The sequence below is a fragment of the Hippocampus zosterae genome, chromosome 2 (assembly GCF_025434085.1).
Source record: "Hippocampus zosterae strain Florida chromosome 2, ASM2543408v3, whole genome shotgun sequence".
Taxonomy (NCBI): Eukaryota; Metazoa; Chordata; class Actinopteri; order Syngnathiformes; family Syngnathidae; genus Hippocampus; species Hippocampus zosterae.
Genome location: NC_067452.1, coordinates 37,131,751 through 37,150,736, shown reverse-complemented (window position 1 = coordinate 37,150,736; position 18,986 = coordinate 37,131,751). Strand labels below are relative to the sequence as shown.

Here is an 18,986-nt window from a genome sequence, read left to right as displayed (position 1 = left end):
AAAAAAGGTTGGGGACCGCTACCCTAACATACTCCTGCAGGAGAAAAACTGCAAGTGTCGGACTTCTCAGCACTTTCCTTGGCTGAACAATCCGAAATAACAAGTGCGTCTGACTTGTTGGATTGAGAAATGCTGCAAAAGGCAATGTAATTCCACTCCAGCACAGCAGATGGCGCTCCATCGGCCATGTCCGGTTGGTCACTGCCACTTTTGGTGTAATAGACAACAGCACAACAACAAAAAAATAACAGTAAAACGAATCTAAGCAAGAGTGTTGTGTTTTATAGATTCTAATTGAATGGCTAAAGCCAGTGGACAAGAATTCATGTTGAATATTGAAATAAAATTATTTCATTTTGTCTGAAAAGACCATACGAGCAAATCGAAGCTCGGCCAGAGTCACAAAGTGAATGTGTCACTCTCCATCAAAGACATTACGGGTATCGTTAATAAAAGGTTTGAATACTGGAATTGAAGGTGATTATTTCTTTTGGGAATAAAATGATACATTTAAATAAATCAGAGGTCAACCAGATTCACAGAGCAGCTTGTGTTTGGAACGAGACGAGCATTTCCCTCCACCCTCATTATTAATGATGACTGTATGCTTAGCAAGTTGCGGGTGCTGGTGCTGCTTAATGCGACTTGCTAAGGGGTGCGGGCTCCTGGACTTGAGGAGGTTGGTTACATAAGGCACGTTTGACAAGCATGGCTGACTTTTTTGACAAAATGCAATGTGATATAATGTGATGTGTGACAAAAAGTAAGGTTTTGGGGTCACGCTTTGGGGAGGAGTGTCTGCGCATGCGTAGGTGTGTGTGTCTTTATGTGTGTGTATGTGATTGTGAGTTTTCGCAGCTAAAGAAAGTGATCGATGCGAGTACTATTTGCGAGTACTATTTGCAGGCTCAAGTCAGTGCATATCCAGTACACAGATAAGGAGAATGACGGTTTTAAAAACTGGAGGGATATTTTGCCCAAAGGCACAAAGTTTGCAGTGTGAGTAGATGCCGCATGCGAGTGGGTCCCAAATGACACAAGTTGGGCAACACAAAATGGTGTTTAGCCTGTATTGCATTAGTTTTGCCAAAATTACAAGGGAGAAAAAAAAGTGACACAATTTCTGGCGTGCTCTGAAATTGTATTGAATAAAAATTTGTTTGACATCTTCTGAATGTTGATTTTCTTTTTCAAACTTATCTTTCAGGCTGAGATGATTCCATCTATCCATCCATCCATCCATCATCTACCGCTTATCCGGGGCCGGGTCGCGGGGGCAATAGCTTTAGCAGGGAAGCCCAGACTTCCCTCTCCCTAGCTACTTCTTCCAGCTCTCCCCGGGGGATCCCGAGTCGTTCCCAGGCAAGCTGGGTGACATAGTCTCTCCAGCGTGTCCTGGGTCTTGCTCGGGGTCTCCTCCCGGTGGGACATGACCGGAACACCTCACCGGGGAGGCGCTCAGGGGGCATCTGAATCAGATGCCCAAGCCACCTCATCTGGCTCCTCTCGATGTGGAGGAGAAGCGGCTCGACTCTGAGCCCCTCCCGGATGACTGAGCTTCTCACCTTATCTCTAAGGGAGAGCCCGGACACCCTGCGGAGAAAACTCATTTCGGCCGCTTGTATCCGGGATCTCGTTCTTTGGGTCACGACCCATAGCTAGATGATTAGTATCGCTAATTAAGTTTATTATTGACAATAACATAATACTTTTAGAGTGGTATTAATCTTTACTGTGGTGGCAAGGAGCAATTGGTATTATTTGAAATAATAGGGGGGCATAAATATATTAGGGGAGATATTACACAATATCAGGAAACAAAACAAAAAAAAAATAAAGTAAAAATGTCTGTTGCATGCCACAGTCTCTTGGGTTCTCAGCAGCACCCAGACACCTTATTATATCCTAATAGCAATGGAGTGACAGGTTCAGTTTGGAGAAGCATGCTTGAATAATGCATATTTAAGTTATTGAAATAGGCCATCCTCTCCTTCACGAAACTCCTACGCAGAAGTCACCTTATAAAATGCATTTGTGTTTAGAACTTGAATCTTAAAGACTACAGGTGCATCATTAGCTTGTGTGTGTGTGTGTCTTAAGTCAACATGAATGTGATGAAAGTCAAGTCCACGTTTTCCTATTTATCCAGTGTGTATCATGATTTTTTTTCATTCACAGGAAACGGAATTATTTGCAAGAATCAATGCTCACAAACAAATAGCTCATTGACCATACTTGAGTACAACATTCATGCTAGAACCCAATAGCGTGAACTTGGGCTAGGCCGAGTGATGATACTGTATTTCCAGCAAGAGAAAAAAAAATCCTCTTGTTTGGTCCGCTTGCCACTGAGAAACCCACATAACATTTGCGCAACTTGGCCAAATAGGGAGATGTGTCTTCGTTCCGGGCCCATCAGAGCAGCGGGTTCCGCATTGTGAGAATTTCCAGTGTTTCCAGATATCACAGGCGGGATCATTTCCTGCTTTCCTTCCATTTTGATAGTACGGGCTGATAAGTAGTTCAAAGCCCTGCTGCAGTCGGGATTTCCCCCCTCCCCCCTTTTTTCTGGATCTCCTCATTTTCTAAAGCTGCAAATTCTATAGAAGACAATTCATATAAATTCAGCTGCCGGGACTCATTTCGCTCAGTGAGCCTCTTCCACTAGCCAAAAACACATATTAGCGACGAGTCAAACTCATTGTGCAGGTGACCAATTTGTCCTAGTTGATATCAATAACTGCAACAATTACCTGTAGCAAAATTTCATCATGGATTTAATTTCAAATAATGTAATTCATTCCGCGCAAATGAGATTTCTGACAGGGATGGGAGGGTTACTTTTAAAATGGAGTTTATAACATAATCCAAGTACCATCATTTAAAAATAATGTAACTTGATTACTTTTAATTATGCCAATGAGGAAAAATATATATATCGCTACAATATATATTTGTATACAGTTGACAGTTATTACAATATATACTTAAAAGATTACCATTGATATATGGGAGGTTGGGCGGCCCGGTAGTGGTTACCACGTCGGCTTCACAGTGCAGAGGTACCGGGTTCGATTCCAGCTCCGGCCTCCCTGTGTGGAGTTTGCATGTTCTCCCCGGGCCTGCGTGGGTTTTCTCCGGGTGCTCCGGTTTCCTCCCACATTCCAAAAATATGCATGGCAGGCTGATTGAACACTCCAAATTGTCCCTAGGTGTGAGTGTGAGCGTGGATGGTTGTTCATCTATGTGTGCCCTGCGATTGGCTGGAAACCGATTCAGGGTGTCCCCCGCCTACTGCCCGGAGACGGCTGGGATGGGCTCCAGCACCCCCCGCGACCCTAGTGAGGATCAAGCGGTACGGAAGATGAATGAATGAATGAATATGGGAGGTTTAGATGAACAGAGAGAGAGAAAGAGACTATTCATTATTACATTTGCTTGCTTGAAGTTGTTGGAGCGATGAGGAGTGAATGGGGGGGAGTAGAAAACGTGATGAGAGAGCAACATTTGCAGTAGCGGTAGGTATAGCCCCCAACTCATCACCCGCATTTCACCCACACACACGCATGCATGCATGTGCGCAAACACGCACTATAATTATGATACGATCAGGAGGAGGAGGATGCGTGACGTTTTTATTAATGTGATGTCTAAAGTGGAAAGCAGTGGGTGCTTTGTGATGGGAGTGGAACACCTGACTTTTGTTCCCGATGCATTCCTTGCAACGGCTCAACTTTTCTGGGTAAATGTTATTCTAGACAAATCCATCTTTCGGGGAGTCGGTTCCAAACAGTGAGTACCGATTCCTGCTTTCTTCTATGCTGCCTGCTTTTAAAACTGGCCACGTTTGGAGGACGCATCGAAGAAAGTTCCACCACTTCCTATTTGCTCACAAAGACTGAGCGAGCGGAGTCAGAGACTTTTTAGGGGGATGGGAGCGTCAACCAACCCCCCTCCAACCGTCGATTAATTTAAAAGTAGGGCTGGCTAATTACATGATAAGAGAATCGTGATATGACGTGAGCTGTGAGCATATTTACTCCATCCAGCTTTTCCTTCTTACTTTGGTTTGCAAGTTGAAGTAAACAGAGTTGCGTAATCGTACATCCAAGCTATACAGAGTTGTTGTCTCCACAGGACCATGCAAAAGGACCAACCTTAACACCAGACAACACGGTACCTAAGCAACCCTATTGCTCAGTCCCAGACTAGCGACATTCATCTGAAACTATCAAGATACAAAAAGTGGACAAAAGTACTTGGATGCTACTCACGTCTTTTCTACTTTGAATTCAAATCTGCTTACATCAAGCTAATGCCAGTGGATATTCAGACAGTGAGGAGAAACGTCCGATTAAAAAAGCCTGTACATGTGCACATAGTTATTTTGGACTAATTTACAAGTCTACAGCCTTCCTACTTGGAAGCTAGTGTCTTGTGCTGCCAAACATTGGAAAAGAAGTTCAGAGGCTAGCAACCATCCTGCTTGTGTCACATCAGCTTAGCCGATTTAAAAAGACAAATGCTCTCAGCCTTGATTCCAACGCAGTCTTTCCAAAATAACAGCGGGACCAATCTGGGCTGCAGGTCAGCGAGAGGTCACGGTGGGCGCTTCCTACTGATAGTTGTATCGAGCAAAAACACTCTGGAGAAGTGACAGCTTCTGTCAGCAACGTTCCGTAAGAGGAGGAGAGAGAGCGAGGAGATGTGTGATTGTACTCTGCATTCCCAAAAATATGTCTGACAGGTTTGCCTTTCATTCATATTGACTAAAAGTATGAAGACAATTCAACGGTGAGATTATGAACGACACAGGACAAGCCGTTTCTCAGTTTGAGTCGATTTGGCAATAATAAACCACATCAACTTGCTAAGTGGAACTATAAAAACCTGCCGAAGTCTCTATCAAATGGAGGAACTTTTTCAGAAAATTCTGAAAGCCAACCAAAATCTCAACTGAAAATGCCAATCACATTCGTGTCCTCAGATGGAAGATAGCTAGTTAGCTAGCTAGCTAGCTAGCTAGCTAGCTCGAGATAGAAAGAGATTGAGAGATAGATGACACTTTATGACCTGGAATGACTTTCATTTTACATCTTGAATTTCTTGACCTCTCAATGTGTTTGAGACGTTTGGAATTTGAAGATGTTTCCAAACTTTTGACTGGTATAGTTTGCTTATTTATTTTACCACCCCCTCTAGAAAGAAAAAAAATCACCAGTATCTCTTGTGCCTTCCTGAGAAACCAAAGCAATGATGGCTGGAGGATAATTATTGCATTCAAGCCTGTTGGCATAAAAACGGGCTGAGGCCTATTATTAGCCATATGGAGGGAGCTCGAGGCCCGTCTACTTTAAGAGGGAAGTGCTGCGTTGGATGAGTGCCAAATCCTTGAGGAGATAGAAAGTTCAGATTCCTCTGTTTTAAATAAGAATTGAAGTCCCGGACTGCTTATATTGATTCGTGTGTAATTTGTGTTTCACGTTAAAATGTAATGACGAGCTACATGTGTTCATGCGACTGTATGTGCACGTATATGACAGTTTGTCCATCAACAAGAATCATATTTAAAAGGTGCATGATGTTAGGTTTGGGCAGCCCGGTAGTCCAGTGGTTAGCACGTCGGCTTCACAGTGCAGAGGTACCGGGTTCGATTCCAGCTCCGGCCTCCCTGTGTGGAGTTTGCATGTTCTCCCCGGGCCTGCGTGGGTTTTCTCCGGGTGCTCCGGTTTCCTCCCACATTCCAAAAACATGCGTGGCAGGCTGATTGAACACTCTAAATTGTCCCTAGGTGTGAGTGTGAGTGCGAATGGTTGTTCGTCTCTGTGTGCCCTGCGATTGGCTGGCAACCGATTCAGGGTGTCCCCCGCCTACTGCCCGGAGACAGCTGGGATGGGCTCCAGCACCCCCCGCGACCCTAGTGAGGATCAAGCGGTACGGAAGATGAATGAATGAATGAATGATGTTAGGTTCTTATTGCCTAGTTATGAATGATGTCATCACCTGTAAAAGACAGCAATCTTTATTAAAATATCCCAGACATCACAATGCCACGGCCGGTATTCGGAAGGATTTCCCATGACGAATATTTTGAAACAGAAATTCAAAGATGCGTCAATACAAAATGTGAACAAACACATTTTCATTTTTCTTCTGCTCCCCGAGTGATGCGATCACAACTGCAGCCACTTCAAATTGCTTGCCACAATGCCTATTCATGCCTTAACATTGTCATATATTATTGTTACACAGCTACAAACATAAAAAAAAGCTATTTGGCAATCAAGGGTTGGCTCATCTGCGTTACCATGGTTACTTTGAAAGAGCGGTTTTTCAACAAAAGCTACCCATTGGCCTGAAATAATACCGGCAAACAAAAAAAGTAAAATCACCACATCACATAACAAGGTTACTGACACACACACACACACACACACACACACATCTGGACGGCAGACACATACCAACATGATCTATAGACTCGGAATGTTGGCGTGTGAAGCAATGGGGTATGTGCTGCTTTCTTTATATGAATCATGGACAATTTTGATAGCAATGTTTGTGATTGTCAGCAAGACCATAACACAGGTCAACATTTAAATTCGTTACATGGACTGCATATGTCCCATAACATTTCTGTTTGCTGTGATTTGGATGGGATTTTCATTGAGTCCATCCATCCATCATCTACCGCTTATCCGGGGCCGGGTCGCGGGGGCAACAGCTTTAGCAGGGAAGCCCAGACTTCCCTCTCCCTAGCTACTTCGTCCAGCTCTCCCCGGGGGATCCCGAGGCGTTCCCAGGCCAGCTGGGTGACATAGTCTCTCCAGCGTGTCCTGGGTCTTCCTCGGGGTCTCCTCCCGGTGGGCCATGACCGGAACACCTCACGGGGAGGCGCTCAGGAGGCATCCGAATCAGATGCCCAAGCCACCTCATCTGGCTCCTCTCGATATGGAGGAGAAGCGGCTTGACTCTGAGCCCCTCCCGGATGCCCGAGCTTCTCACCTTACTCACCATTGAGTGCGATATTTAAAGATGGCCCGACGACGATGTTGGATGACAACCCCACCCCCCTCCTCCAAATCAATGGATGCAATCTGAATTTACAGAAAACACTGTTCTGCTCAGTACATATTTTGACCGACGCATTATTATTCTATCCTTCTTTATGCTGGCCAATCCCATAAACATGTACTCTGGCTCTATTGAAGGAAACAAGAGTCAGTATATTTACGTTGAGCAGTCCATATTAAGGAAAATTGCCATCTTGCACTCTCTCAGCTCCAAACATGCACACTCGTGCATTCTGCTGCCTACTGTACTGCTGAACTGTGTTGTCCGTATACGGTTGAAACGCACAATAACAGCACAGCAATGATCTTTTAGTTGCGCTCAAGAGACCTGAGGAGGCTTTGTGCAGCTAAAGATCCACACTGACTCCCAGCAGCCTTCCACCTAATGCGAGTGCACTTGACAGTGTGCGCCGACCTCCGCTGTGCTCCGTCGCAGATCTCACGCAGAGTCGCGAGGAGAGCATGGCAGGCTGAGTAATGCCTTGCTACTGATTCATATCAGGTGAAGACACGGTGACGTAGGCTGTGCATGCCGCCAAAGGCCAAAGGCCACTGTGGCGGCGCTGCCCTTTACTACAGCGCATTAGCTCATGTTAATTTGCAGGCAATTAGACCCGCTCGCATGCAAGCGAGTTTGAGGCGGTGGAGGATGGGGAGGTCGAGAGCAGGTTAGTCAGCAGGGACTACAAAATAAAAGCAATTGTTCATGCTGCGGCTCAAGAGTGCCATCTATCTATGCAGCTGTACTCAAGTGTCCAGTCGCCGACGAGTTATTGAACTGTGCTAAAAGGGGAAATTGTGGCGAGGTGCACGGGTGTGAAAAGTGCGTCAGGAGGACCACTGTGGGCAAGAGAAAGTAAGGACGTGTGCAATTGAGAACACAGAGAACGTTTTATGCAACAACAATAGCAGGCAATTATTTTATATTCATTCATTCATTCATTCATCTTCCGAGCCGCTTGATCCTCACTAGGGTCACGGGGGGTGCTGGATCCTATCCCAGCTGTCTCCGGGCAGTAGGCGGGGGACACCCTGAATCGGTTGCCATCCAATCGCAGGGCACAAAGAAACAAACAACCATTTGCACTCACACTCACGCCTAGGGACAATTTAGAGTGTTCAATCAGCCTGCCATGCATGTTTTTGGAATGTGGGAGGAAACCGGAGCACCCGGAGAAAACCCACGCAGGCCCGGGGAGAACATGCAAACTCCACACAGGGAGGCCGGACCTGGAATCGAACCTGGTACCTCTGCACTGTGAAGCCGACGTGCTAACCACAGGACTACCGGGCCGCATTATTTTATATTATATTTATAATTTAATCATTCATCCATCCATTTTCGGATCCGCTTATCCTCACACGGGTCGCAGGGTGTGCTGGAGCTTATCCCAGCCGTCTTCGGGCAGGAGGCGGGGGACACCCTGAACCAATTGCCAGCCATTCGCAGGGCAGACACAGACAAACAACCATTTTCGCTCACACTCACACCTAGGGACAATTTGGAGTGTTCAATCGGCCTGCCATGCAAGTTTTTGGAATGTGGGAGGAAACCGGAATACCCAGAGAAAACCCACGCAGTCACGGGGAGAACTTCACATAAAAACTCTCAGAATCGAACCCATGATCTTTGCACTCTGAGGTGAAACTATGCAAGCTAAATCAATATGGTTACATCAGTTTACCAGCTCTAGTTAAAGCACTACTACGTAATCGAAGGTTGAACACGTTTGGTTCATTTGACAGTCGAGACGGATTACTGTGTTCATACCTGACCAAAGGAGCTGCACCGAGTGGGGAACGAGTGGAAACACAAGAACACGTTCTATTAATTGGACCCCCAAAACGATCACAGCCTCGTAAAGCGTCACAATCACAACAGCAAACACAAGTGGCCATTACATGAATTAAGTATGTGGCAAGAGTGCGTTGTCCTGGTGTGAACTTTTGTCTCTGCTGCACGCTCACATTATCATACAGAGCAGACAGAGCGCGTGTACTGGGTAGTAAAAGTCTCCTCTACTCAGTGACGGTCTCTGCTCCTCCCACACCGATTTTCTCTCTCCCGCTGAGCTCCCCATGTGTAATCTGCAGACTGCACACGTATACTCTGCTTACCTGAGTGGGTGCACAATCGTGTGCGTGTGTCGAAAAGGATGATGGAACGCGTGAATATGGGGGGTGTGGGGGGGGGGGGGGGTGCCGTGTGTGCCTTGACTTCAAGAGCATGTCTTTCACGTGTGCGTCCATGATGTCTGGCCAACATGCCAGCCGTGTGTGTGTGTGTGTCTGTCTGTGTGTGTGCGCGTGTCTGCAGCTGACAGCAATCACCTGAACTGGAATGACCCAGACTTACGTAACCTTCCCAGTGATCATAGCTGGTATAAAACAAGGCTGCCTCTTCCCTACCCTCCTGTTCTGGCCTTTCGTTTACAAATGCATCAAACGACAGTTAAAAACTGAACCACAAGCATGCCACTTCAATAGAGGGTGGACATACCCTAAATGTCAACATACAACTTGTAATAGCAAGACATTGAACACTTTCTGGGGCGGCCCGGTAGTCCAGTGGTTAGCACGTTGGCTTCACAGTGCAGAGGTACCGGGTTCGATTCCAGCTCCGGCCTCCCTGTGTGGAGTTTGCATGTTCTCCACGGGCCTGCGTGGGTTTTCTCCGGGTGCTCCGGTTTCCTCCCACGTTCCAAAAACATGCGTGGCAGGCTGATTGAACACCCTAAATTGTCCCTAGGTGTGAGTGTGAGCGTGGATGGTTGTTTGTCTATGTGTGCCCTGTGATTGGCTGGCAACCGATTCAGGGTGTCCCCCGCCTACTGCCCGGAGACGGCTGGGATAGGCTCCAGCACCCCCCGCGACCCTAGTGAGGATCAAGCGGCTCGGAAGATGAATGAATGAATGAATGATTTTAGAATGGGCTGCCCAGTGATCCAGTGGTTAGCACGTCGGCTTCACAGTGCAGAGGTACCGGGTTCGATTCCAGCTCCGGCCTCCCTGTGTGGAGTTTGCATGTTCTCCCCGGGCCTGCGTGGGTTTTCTCCGGGTGCTCCGGTTTCCTCCCATATTCCAAAAACATGCGTGGCAGGCTGATTGAACACTCTAAATTGTCCCTAGGTGTGAGTGTGAGCGCACATGGTTGTTCGTCTCTGTGTGCCCTGCGATTGGCTGGCAACCGATTCAGGGCGTCCCCCGCCTACTGCCCGGAGACAGCTGGGATAGGCTGCAGCACCCCCCGCGACCCTAGTGAGGATCAAGCGGCTCGGAAGATGAATGAATGAATGAATGGATGAATGAACACTTTCTGACCCAAAGATGTGTTCCGGACCAACAAACGATAGGTAAAGTCTGCGATAAACCATGTGATTTCTTTTTTGTTTTTGTTTTTTTGGTGGGGGGGTTGTGTTTTACCACTTTCACAGGCTTTAAAGACATTTCGACGCAATAAAACGAGCCTAAACTTATCACAACATGTTTTTTAAGTATTCCTTACCACTTGGTCTTACACTCTTGCAAGTTACATCGTTCAGTGATTCTAAAGTAAAAGTCAGGCACGGTAAGAAAAAAAAAAAAGAAAGGAAAAAAGATATCACACTCAAAGTAAAAGAAATGTCCTCGGTTAAAGACGGATGAAAACGTTTTATTGGTTAGCCTTGTCTTTGGTCTACCTGAAAGGGAAAGAAAAATCATACATCTGCCATATGTATAACACTTTCTATTTAACTTTCTGTGAGGCCATCTTGTCACGGCCATCGGGGCGAAAGAACCACACGGGATCCTTTCATTCATTCATTCATCTTCCGTACCGCTTGATCCTCACTAGGGTAGGGGGGGGGGGGGCGCTGGAGCCCATCCCAGCCGTCTCCGGGCAGTAGGCGGGGGACACCCTGAATCGGTTGCCAGCCAATCGCAGGGCACACATAGACGAACAACCATCCACCCTCACACTCACACCTAGGGACAATTTAGAGTGTTCAATCAGCCTGCCATGCATGTTTTTGGAATGTGGGAGGAAACCGGAGCACCCGGAGAAAACCCACGCAGGCCCGGGGAGAACATGCAAACTCCACACAAGGAGGCCGGAGTTGGAATCGAACCTGGTACCTCTGCACTGTGAAGCCTTGCATATTTTTGGAATGTGGGAGGAAACCGGAGCACCCGGAGAAAACCCACGCAGGCCCGGGGAGAACATGCAAACTCCACACAAGGAGGCCGGAGCTGGAATCGAACCCGGTACCTCTGCACTGTGAAGCCAACGTGCTAACCACTAGACTACCGGGCCGCCCCCACACGGGATCCTCTACCATAAACAAGCAGCAAGGAGAATCTGATTACAACGGGTGCTTCTTTACATATCTCTAACTCTCCTCTAAGCAGCATCTTCTATAAATGTCATGCTAACATAAAAACATAATGTGCATTAGTTATGTGGCAATGACTTCAATGGAAAGCATCCCTCTCTCCGAGGGTTATGTTTCTCGCTTAAATTCCCTGCACCAATCTCACGGACGAATGCCAGAGCGAATGAAAGTAAATCCGCCACAAGTGTGCGGCTGTAATGATGCTCGTAGAATTCAGCCTCACACGCAAATCAGTGAGGTGTAATTATGGGATCCCAAAACATTCTGGCACCCAAGTACAATTGGAGAAAAGGGAAGTCATAAGCTGCTCTGACAGAAAGCCTCAAAGGCCTCACTCGATATGCTCCATCCTCTCGTGCTTAATAGGAAACCGATTGAGTCAGTCCTGCAACGTAGGGAAGAAGGTGCGCCGAGTCAACCGGGCTTGTGTCACCACTTCTGGCACGCATCTATCTTCACACGGGGAACAGCGCATTGAAGATTATGGACTGGGAACAATTGGTGAAAGCATACGAAAAGGACGAGTGTGTCAGAGGGAGGCAGGTGGAATAACGAGGAGAAAACACTCCATTTCAATGTATAAAATCAGTTGGTAGTTGGTGGAGGGCTTTGTCACAGAGCCCACATAAAAATAAACTTATTTACTTCTCCCACACACATTAAACAATTTTATCTTACTAAATACAATTTGGGTGGCCCGGTAGTCCAGTGGTTAGCACGTCGGCTTCACAGTGCAGAGGTACCGGGTTCGATTCCAGCTCCGGCCTCCCTGTGTGGAGTTTGCATGTTCTCCCCGGGCCTGCGTGGGTTTTCTCCGGGTGCTCCGGTTTCCTCCCACATTCCAAAAATATGCGTGGCAGGCTGATTGAACACTCTAAATTTTGTGAGTGTTTTGTGAGGTGTGAGTGTGAGTGCGAATGGTTGTTCGTCTCTGTGTGCCCTGCGATTGGCTGGCAACCGATTCAGGGTGTCCCCCGTCTACTGCCCGGAGACAGCTGGGATAGGCTCCAGCACCCCCCGCGACCCTAGTGAGGATCAAGCGGCTCGGAAGATGAACGAATGAATGAATGAATGAATGAACCTTCCTCTGCTTGCATGGAATTTTTTTTTTCTAGGTACTCGGGTTTACTCCCATCTTCCAAAAACATTCCATGCATCCATTTTCTCTCCCGCTTGTGCTCATTAAAAATTAGGGTCACAGCCGAGTTGGAGTCTATCCTACCTGACTTTGAGCAAGGGGCGGTGTACACCAATGTAGAGCTCCAAAAACATGCACAATAGGTGAATTGGAAACTGTAAATCTATATATATACTGCGCGTCGTCCCGCACGCGGTCTGTCCTTCCGTCTGTCCCTTTTCAAAACGTACCTACTTCACCGCGCCGCTGCGCGCCGCCACTGCGCCGCTAAGGCAGTGGCTCACTACGATCGCGCGGGCATCTTAGCGAAAAAATGTTGTCTACCCACAAGCATTGCAATAAAATTGTTAGTTATTTAGTAGAGCTAAACATCTCTTTATTTTCGCGATAAGCAATGAAGATGAACAAAAAGTTGAACCAAGCAACAACACTTTTGTGGGCCGAAGGCCCACCTTACCAGCCTTCCGCAGGAACTAGCTGATGAGCCGCCCAGCTAGTTCCCCATAAGCGTCAATCTGCGTGTGACTGTTTCTTTAGATTTGCCCGGCGTTTGATTGGCCACCGGACCAGAGTTCTGCCTGTCGCCCAAAGTCATCTGAGATCCAGCTTACCCAAGTGCTATACAAATAACTGGATGGAATCAAAGCCGCGTGAAACTTGATGTAGCATCACGGCTTTTAATGCTGGCTATCACAGACATTTTACGTTTGATTTGAATTTGACAGCGACGCCCCATGATAAACTTGAGAATGTTGACCAAATGAAGAGAGAATCTCTCCCTTCTTCCCACTTTCCGAACGAAATGAGCAAAGACGGAGCCGTTGTGTTGCCGCTTACCTTCCAGCCACTGCCTGCCTCTCGGTAGTAAGGGAAGTTGTCACAGATCCACTGGTAGATCTCACTGAGGGTCATGCGTTTGCGAGGCGAGCCATTGATGGCGAAGGTGATGAGGCTTGCGTAGCTGTACGGAGGTTTACCGTCTCTTTGTTGACTACTTTCCTCCTGGTCCAAAGCTGCTCCAGGGTCCAACTGGGTGATTTTCTTTCCGAGCCCGTGATGTCCACGTTGGAGACCAGGATGGTGATTGTGGTGGTGGTGATGTCCATGATAGTGACCATGGTAAAGTCCCCCGACATCTCTGTCGGTCTTCTGAATGGCCGCCCTCATGCCGAGCTGCGGAAGCCAGTCCATCGAGGTCAGGCTACTTTCCAGTTCAGAGGTCATGGTGTTGGGAGAATCGAAAAGGACGACGAATAAGGTGGACAGCTTCGCGACCTTGCTCTGTGGGCACTCTCCTGATGGACTCAGTGAATAGGTGAGATGCTGCAACTTTGGATCACATCTGCATGACGAGAATAGAAAACAGTGCTGCGTGTGAGACACACCATGTTAAAGGCAGCCATATTCAAGGCCCGCGTTATTCCTTCTAGTACAAAAAAAGAGAACAGGGCGTTACAAATAGACACAGTGGACCCATGTGGACTGTTCACTGTTAACTGGTTCCTCAGACGCAACTTCATGTGACCACCGTGGCCTGCATTTGAAAACACCATGGGCAGAAAAGAATCATGGCGCAGATGCAGACAGACTTGGTGTTAGAATGAAGACGGCAATATTGTCATCAAACGCAGAAGCTTCGGTTTCCTCAACGATTTTTTTCCTGGTCAAATGTGTTTAATTAATTCATGTCTGTAATGAACATCCCATGGACTTGCAGGTTTCGAGCAAATCCCTTTAACACGAACCAGTGTTTTCTTTATTTAATTATTCATCTGCCAACCCTTCTCTCAGCTCAACAAGCATCGCTGTATATAAAGTGCTGTACATGGAGCAAATATTATATATACAACAATAAAACAATAGATTAATACTGAAGATGGTAGAAAGGACAAGAGTCAAACTAAGATCGAGTCTGAGTCATGCCGAGTCAAATGTCAAAGAACACACATGAGTTTTGAGATGAGTTTTAAAGATGGGCAGCGAGGGGGCTTGCCGAATGTTCAGTGGGAGGTCGTTCCAAAGAGAAGGACCAGCAACGGAAAAGGCTTGATCCCGTCTGAGCCTCTGATTAGACCTTAGTACCTCTAAGCATGTCTGGTCCGCAGACCTGAGGCGCCAGGGCAGGTGTGTAGGGGTGGCGGAGCTCAGAAAGGTAAGGTGGAACGAGGCCATTTAAAGATTGGCTGGCAACCGATTGAGAGTGTCCCCCGCCTACTGCCCGGAGACAGCTGGGATAGGCTCCAGCAACCCCTGCGACCCTAGTGAGGATGAAGCGGTTCGGAAGATGAATGAATGAATAAAATAACAAACAATAGGATGTTAAAAAGAACTTTAAAATGTAAAGGGAGCCAGTGAAGGGATGCCAGAGCAGGAGTTATGTGCTTCCTTTTACGAGTACCAGTCAAGAGGGGAGCAGCAGCATTCTGGACCAACTGGAGAAGCTGAATGGAGGATTGGCTGACTCCAAAGTAAAGTGCACAATCGCAGGGCACATAGAGACAAGCAACCATCCATGCTCATACTCACACCTCGGGACAATTTCGAGTGTTCAATCAGCCTGCTAGGCAGGTTTTTGGAATGTGGGAGGGAACCGTGAAAACCCACCCAGACCCGGGGACAACATGCAAACTCCACACAGGGAGGCCGGAGCTGGGGTCGACGCGTTAACCGTTAGACCACCGGGCCGCCTGACTTTTCCATCAACAAAAAGAAATAAATAAAGCAAGATGTAAAGGGGACTATCCGCCAATAGAGCATCTTCCTTAGTACCAAAACATCTGGGGAAGTCCCCAAAGTGAACCTGCAAAATCCGGTGTTGCTGCAACGTATAAAGAGAGAACCACACAAGACGGTGAGCTTGCTCCGCCAGCCACCCAGCCAGCCAGCCAGGCAGCCAGCCAGCCAACCTTCATGAGATATTAATATCGTGCAAATGCTCAACTGGCCTCGGCATCTGTCCAACCTGATTTCAACTCTTCTCTCTTTCTCTCTGTGTGTTCTGTCAATCTGGATTGCCTCTCACTCACGTTGCCTCCAAATTGGAAATGGCAATTGGATCTGTGGAATGACTAAAATCTGGGGAATTGTTCTCACAAGTACCTGCCAAATGAGAGAGGGGGAGACAACGGGGCGGGGGGGGGGGGGGGAGGGGGGTCCAAGCTTCTAGGGGAATTGAGACGCTCGTCTCCTTCATCATATATAAACCTCACCATCGTCCCCCACTTCTTTGACGTGGCTCATTCTCAAAGCAAATATATGTTGACCACCATGATTATGACCCCCCGGCATCACTCCCACACACACACACACACACACACACACACACACACACACAGAAAACACTGGAAGAATCACTAATTTGAGGCATATTTTTATAAACAGTTACAATTCTTTGCGTTAATGACTGCACTGAAAATATGGTGCAACTGTTACTCATCGCGGGAAATCAAAACGATAATGGTTTGGGTTTCATGGCAAGGTGCAAAAAAAATTAAAAATGTCCAAAGGCCCTTCAAAAATATAAGAATTCAGGCTTTGGCAGTAAAAAAAAATCCACCTATGCATTCTGTGATCTGCTTTATTCTTACATGGGTCGCGGGGCGTGCTGGAGCTTATCCATCTGTCTTCGGGCAGTAGACGGGGGACACCCTGAACCGATTGCAGGGCACAGAGACGAACAACTATCCGCTCTTACAGTCACACTTTTAAATTTAGAGTGTTTACTCAACCTGCGAGGCATGTTTTTGGAATGCGGGAGGAAACCGGAGTACCCAGAGAAAACCCACGCAGGCACGGGGAGAACATGCAAACTCCACATAGGAAGGCTGGAGCTGGCATCGAACCCGCTACCTCTGCACTGTGAGGTCGGCGCACTCATCACTTCCCACCGGGCCACCCACAAGGGTGAACCAACAAATGTGAACGTTGGTCCCTAGCAAAACCCTTGATGGGGTGTCGTACTGGGTGACAATTACGGGACTTGTCCAAAGACAAAGACCCCTTCTGGTTATCACTTAAACTGCATTGGAACGTTCACTATTAACATTGTAACGGGTTGTACAATGATGCAGCAAAATGTGACACTCCCGTTGTTGCACTGCCGCCTACAAATCGCACAATGAAATTCTAAGCCTGATCAGGACCTACGGGTGAGAACCGTACAATGGCATACTGACCAGAACTGCACCGAATTATGGAAAATTTGCTTTAGACTGACACATACACATTCCCAACACTTGAGAGACACGTTTGCTCCCAAATGAGTGAGCCAGCGGATAGAACGCTTACTGTAATTAGCAGTTAGCCTCCAAAGGATACCAACCTGTACTGAAGCTTCATTTTGCATCCCACACAGTAACCTTCATCCGTCCTTGCACACAACAAAAAGCCCGTTGGCCCACGCGTTTTCCCATTCGTACTCCCTGAATATGATCAAGGTTGGATAATTTAGACAGGCCTCCCAAGGGAGAGACATACAAATCACGTGTTTCTTTCAATCCATGCCCCTTGAGAGGCAATCTACCAGGGAGGAGGAAGAAGGGGAAATACTTGACTCTGGCAAAAATCGTGTTCATTTGCTCATACAAATAAATAAATAACCATTTTTAAGAAACATTTGGCAGCCATCTCAGTGAGATAAATCCACGCAGTGGGACCCTGGCATGGAAATAGACCACATAAGAAATGCCCGATAAGGCCACCTGCACAACAACAGCCCCCAGCTCAGCCTCAAGGTCCTGATAGAGATATCATCCTGGGAAGTCATCTTAATTGATGAACCAGTGTCGCTGGAGGAAAAGTAAAATTGCTAGCAGCGGTGATAATATGTACTGTAGGTGCGTGTGTGTGGGGGGGGGGGGGGGGGTGACGGAACAACAAATACTTATTCTCTCCTCATTAAAAGCAGACTCGAGCTGCAAATCGGTCATCCACAAGCTGCAAACCCGCTGTGCCGCGGCGGCGGTTGTTCTAAGGAAGTTTGTTGGGAGTAGGAAACGTCCCGAGGGCGGCACGGTGTGGGTTCACACGGCATGGCTAACGAGTCGTCGCGTTGATGAGTAATAGCAGAAAGCCAGAGGAAGGAGAGGGGGGGAGCATGACTTGGCTTCTAGGGTGAGCGAGACGTAACCAATTACCTAGTCAACTCAGTCAACGCATCCCACTGCGACTGGGCTGACCTCAATGTGGTGCCTTTTTTTTCCCCCCTCTTCTCTCCACAGCCTCCGAGGCTGAGGGGAGAAGAATTATCAGTGCACAGACGTCAGCATCCAGTTCACCTCCGCGAAGACCTCGTGACTGACTTGCTCTCTACGGCGTGTAAGGATGCAAAAGGTTTGTCATTTTGGGAGAGGAGAAAACAAAACTTACCATTTTATTCACACACAATGTCACGAGCATAATTGAACTACTTCTGCACTCCCTGCCGTCTGTACACAAACATCCACCCCCAGTTCAAATGCCAATTTTTTTTTGTGAGACCGAAAAAAATGAAACTGAAATAAATGACTTCAAAATATTTTCCACCGTGTCATGTGACCTTCTCATAAATGAGGACAAGACTGTGTTAACCAATCACAGTCAAACTCATGTTAAATGGACTACTAACGACAACTACTAACGACAACTATCCTTTCATTCATTCATCTTCCGAGCCGCTTGATCCTCACTAGGGTCGCGGGGGGTGCTGGAGCCTATCCCAGCTGTCTTCGGGCAGTAAGCGGGGGACACCCTGAATCGGTTGCCAGCCAATCGCAGGGCACACAGAAACGAACAACCATTCACACTCACACCTAGGGACAATTTAGAGTGTTCAATCAGCCTGCCACGCATGTTTTTGGAATGTGTGAGGAAACCGGAGCACCCGGAGAAAACCCACGCAGGCCCGGGGAGAACATGCAAACTCCATACAGGGAGGCCGCAGCTGGAATCGAACCCGGTACCTCTGCACTGTGAAGCCGACGTGCTAACCACTGGACTACCGGGCCGCCCTAACGACAACTAACAACCAAATAAAGTTCTGATGTTCTAGTAGGCTTTCCCGCCTCCTTTTTTTTCTTCATCAATGCCTGAAGGTTTTGCGCTAACACTGACCGTTATTTGAAACTGTTTATAATTCTATTCAACTTGATCAAATTACTGCAGCTCAACTTTTGAGGTCCGCATAATCAATGTTCAAATTACATTCCAATCGATCTTATCTTCAATTTAGCTTTGGTTCTCGACATGAAAATACAGTTTGCATTAAAATAATAAATTTAAAAATAACCTTCACTCGTCATATTCTAGTAGAACCCTGGCTTCAGGTCAATGGGATTTTTTTTTAAAAAGTGCCTCTTACCAATGTAGTTCATCTTTCTTGTGTTTATACTCTTGCACAGACTTGCAATGGTGTGAATTTTGAAT

General features: G+C 47.1%; 1 protein-coding gene across 1 annotated transcript in view; it reads right to left on the bottom strand.

Annotated features, from left to right (window-relative positions):
* The window catches only part of LOC127596535 (forkhead box protein J3-like), a 66,523-nt gene that overhangs the window by 35,169 nt on the left and 12,368 nt on the right, over window positions 1-18,986 (bottom strand). The window contains exon 2 of the mRNA XM_052059219.1: window positions 13,422-13,926. Coding sequence (XP_051915179.1) covers window positions 13,422-13,808 — 387 coding nt within the window. The 5' untranslated portion in view covers window positions 13,809-13,926. The remainder of the gene's footprint in view (window positions 1-13,421; window positions 13,927-18,986) is intronic.